Genomic DNA, 2,500 nt, shown 5'->3' with positions numbered 1-2,500 from the left:
GCAAATTAGATTGTTATAATGACCATAAAATTTGCAAAATGCTGACTTTAAACAAGACTGTTGAAACCACTGCACCATTAACTTGTTGGTCAGTAGCTTGCCTCAATTTAAAAACCGATCATATGCAGAATAAGCTCTTGTGTATCGAATCAGTTGAGAGATATCAACACCATATGCAGGTGATAATGGAATATTGCTACATAAATATGGGAAGTTGACGATGGTATTTAAAGTCATATTAATTAAAGTCTTCAACTATTCTCCATGGGCAAGGGTAATTTTGTTCGGTTTAATATATACAGTAAAACAGTTATAATAAACCTCCAGGGCCAGCAAAAAAGAGTTCATTATAACCAAACTTTGTTATATCCAATACAATTATCATTATTTTCCTGTCATTTGGAATAAATATCATTTTTAAACAAGATATGATCATAATCTATCGATTATAAAGTCTCCCAAATGAAGCACTGGCTGTGTAAAAGTGGTTTTTTCTGAGTACTAATATTGTCTTCCCTTGACAAAATCCATGCCAATTCAAACTTCATTTAAAACATCTAGATCACGAATACTATGATTTTGAAATTTTTCAAAAGAATCCCCTTTGTTTCTTTCAGTAAAACGTGTCACTTGACACTAATCCTAGTTTGTAGATTCCAACATCCTCTCATCATTTTTGATGATTCCATGTCTTTGTCAGTCCTGGTTCTAAAGTCATACAAGTTTTTATAATCAAAGGGTCAAGGTCACTGGAGATACTAATTTGTAGGTCACTACATCCTTTTATCATTTCTGAAAATTCCATGTCTCTATCAGTCTCAGTTCTAAAGTTATACCAGATTTATGTTCAAGGTCAGATGTTAAGGTCACTGGAGTCACTTGACTTTGATACTAGTTTGTAGATCTTATCATCCTCTTATCATTTCTGAAGATCCAATGTCTCTGTCAATTCCAGTTCTAAAATGTTAAGAGTTTGTATGTTCAAGGTCAGAGGTCAAGGTAACTGGAGTCATTTGACTTTGATACTAGTTTGTAAATCTTGCCATCCTTCAAGGTTAAAGGTCAAGGTCACTGAAGTCACTTGACCTTGATACTGATTTGTAGATACCATCATCCTTTCATAATTTCTGAAGATCCCATGTCTCTATCAGACCTGGTTCTTAAGTAATACCAATTTTACGTTCTAAGGTCAGAAGTCAAGGTCACTGGAGTCACTTGACCTTAGTAATAGTTTTGTAGGTCCTGTAATCCTCTTGTTATTCCTGAAGATTCCATATCGCTATTAGTCCAAGTTTTAACGGGACTGATTCACGATTCCCCCCCCCCCCCCCATTTTTTTTTCTCACTTTAAATGATCAAAATCTACAGGCTAATGTTTCGAAGGTTTTACAAAAAAATTAAAGTTATTCATCATGACAGAAGCTCATAATGGAGAGTTTATCATTTGTTTTGAAAACAAATATTGAGGTGTGTTATTGTTTACGACATTTTCAAAATAAATTGATATTGATTCAAGTTTATTATGTATATCACATCTCATTGGCAAGTATACTATAGGTAAAATGTGTCATTTAAAAGTTAGAATTTGTGATTGTACAAAATGAAGATGCTTTAAACTAAAAAATTAACGTTTCACTGGTTTGTTTGTTTATATAAAAAGACTCCGAGTCTTTGTTTACATAACACAGAATCAAAACTAAAATAGTGCTCTTATCATTGCATTCAGACGGTCTAAATTTGGTTGTCAACATTAAATTAGTTATATTTTTGAATTTTAACATAAAAAATGAAAAATATTTCTTTCGAAAAACGTGCACCAGTCCCTTTAAAGTTATACCAGTTTTTATGTTCATGATTAGAGGTCAAGGTCACTGGGGTCACTTGACCTTGATATTAATTTGTAGGCCCTGTCAATCTCTTTTTATTTCTAAAATACCCTAGTAATCTATCTATCATATTTGTCAAGTTATATCTCTTGAATTTTGGAATTCATTTTCCCCCCATAGAGTTCTATGTTAAACCCCATCCCCATATGATCCTCCCAAAATATATCTTAACCCGCTACAATCTGAAAACAAAAACATTTCTGCACATCTAGATACATTGGCCTATCATATCCTTGAATATATATTAATTTCATTTACTGGTCACAGAGAATGGTGTCAGACAGTTTTAGGTGTGAGAAAGAGGTGGAAGAAGCGGAAGAATGATAAGAATAAGAACCGAGCAAAAATAATAAGTCTCCAAACTTTGTTTGGGAGACTTTAATAAGCATGAATAAGCATGTTTTACGGTACTAGTAATTAGTTTTTAATCTCTTTTTAAATACCTTTTCTATATTGGACATGTAAACAGCAATTAATTTGTGGAGAATGTCATATAATAATCTTTTAATTTTCTAACTTTGATTTTTTAAAAACTTTGCACAAATGGTTGGTTTTTTTTTTATTGGCCAGCATGCTTACTGTTGTCACTGATTCCCAAGAACTTGACCACATTA

At 32.4% G+C, this 2,500-nt stretch overlaps 1 protein-coding gene across 2 annotated transcripts in view; it reads right to left on the bottom strand.

Annotated features, from left to right (window-relative positions):
* Positions 1 to 2,500, bottom strand: part of LOC125647819 (tyrosine-protein kinase JAK2-like) — a 155,013-nt gene that overhangs the window by 74,600 nt on the left and 77,913 nt on the right. For both annotated transcript variants that reach the window (XM_056139556.1, XM_056139555.1), the window contains one exon: positions 2,466 to 2,500. This exon is cut by the window's right edge and continues 164 nt beyond it. In XM_056139556.1, coding sequence (XP_055995531.1) covers positions 2,466 to 2,500 — 35 coding nt within the window. The remainder of the gene's footprint in view (positions 1 to 2,465) is intronic.

Source organism: Ostrea edulis, chromosome 6, assembly GCF_947568905.1.
Source record: "Ostrea edulis chromosome 6, xbOstEdul1.1, whole genome shotgun sequence".
Taxonomy (NCBI): Eukaryota; Metazoa; Mollusca; class Bivalvia; order Ostreida; family Ostreidae; genus Ostrea; species Ostrea edulis.
This window is presented reverse-complemented; position numbering and strand designations above follow the sequence as displayed.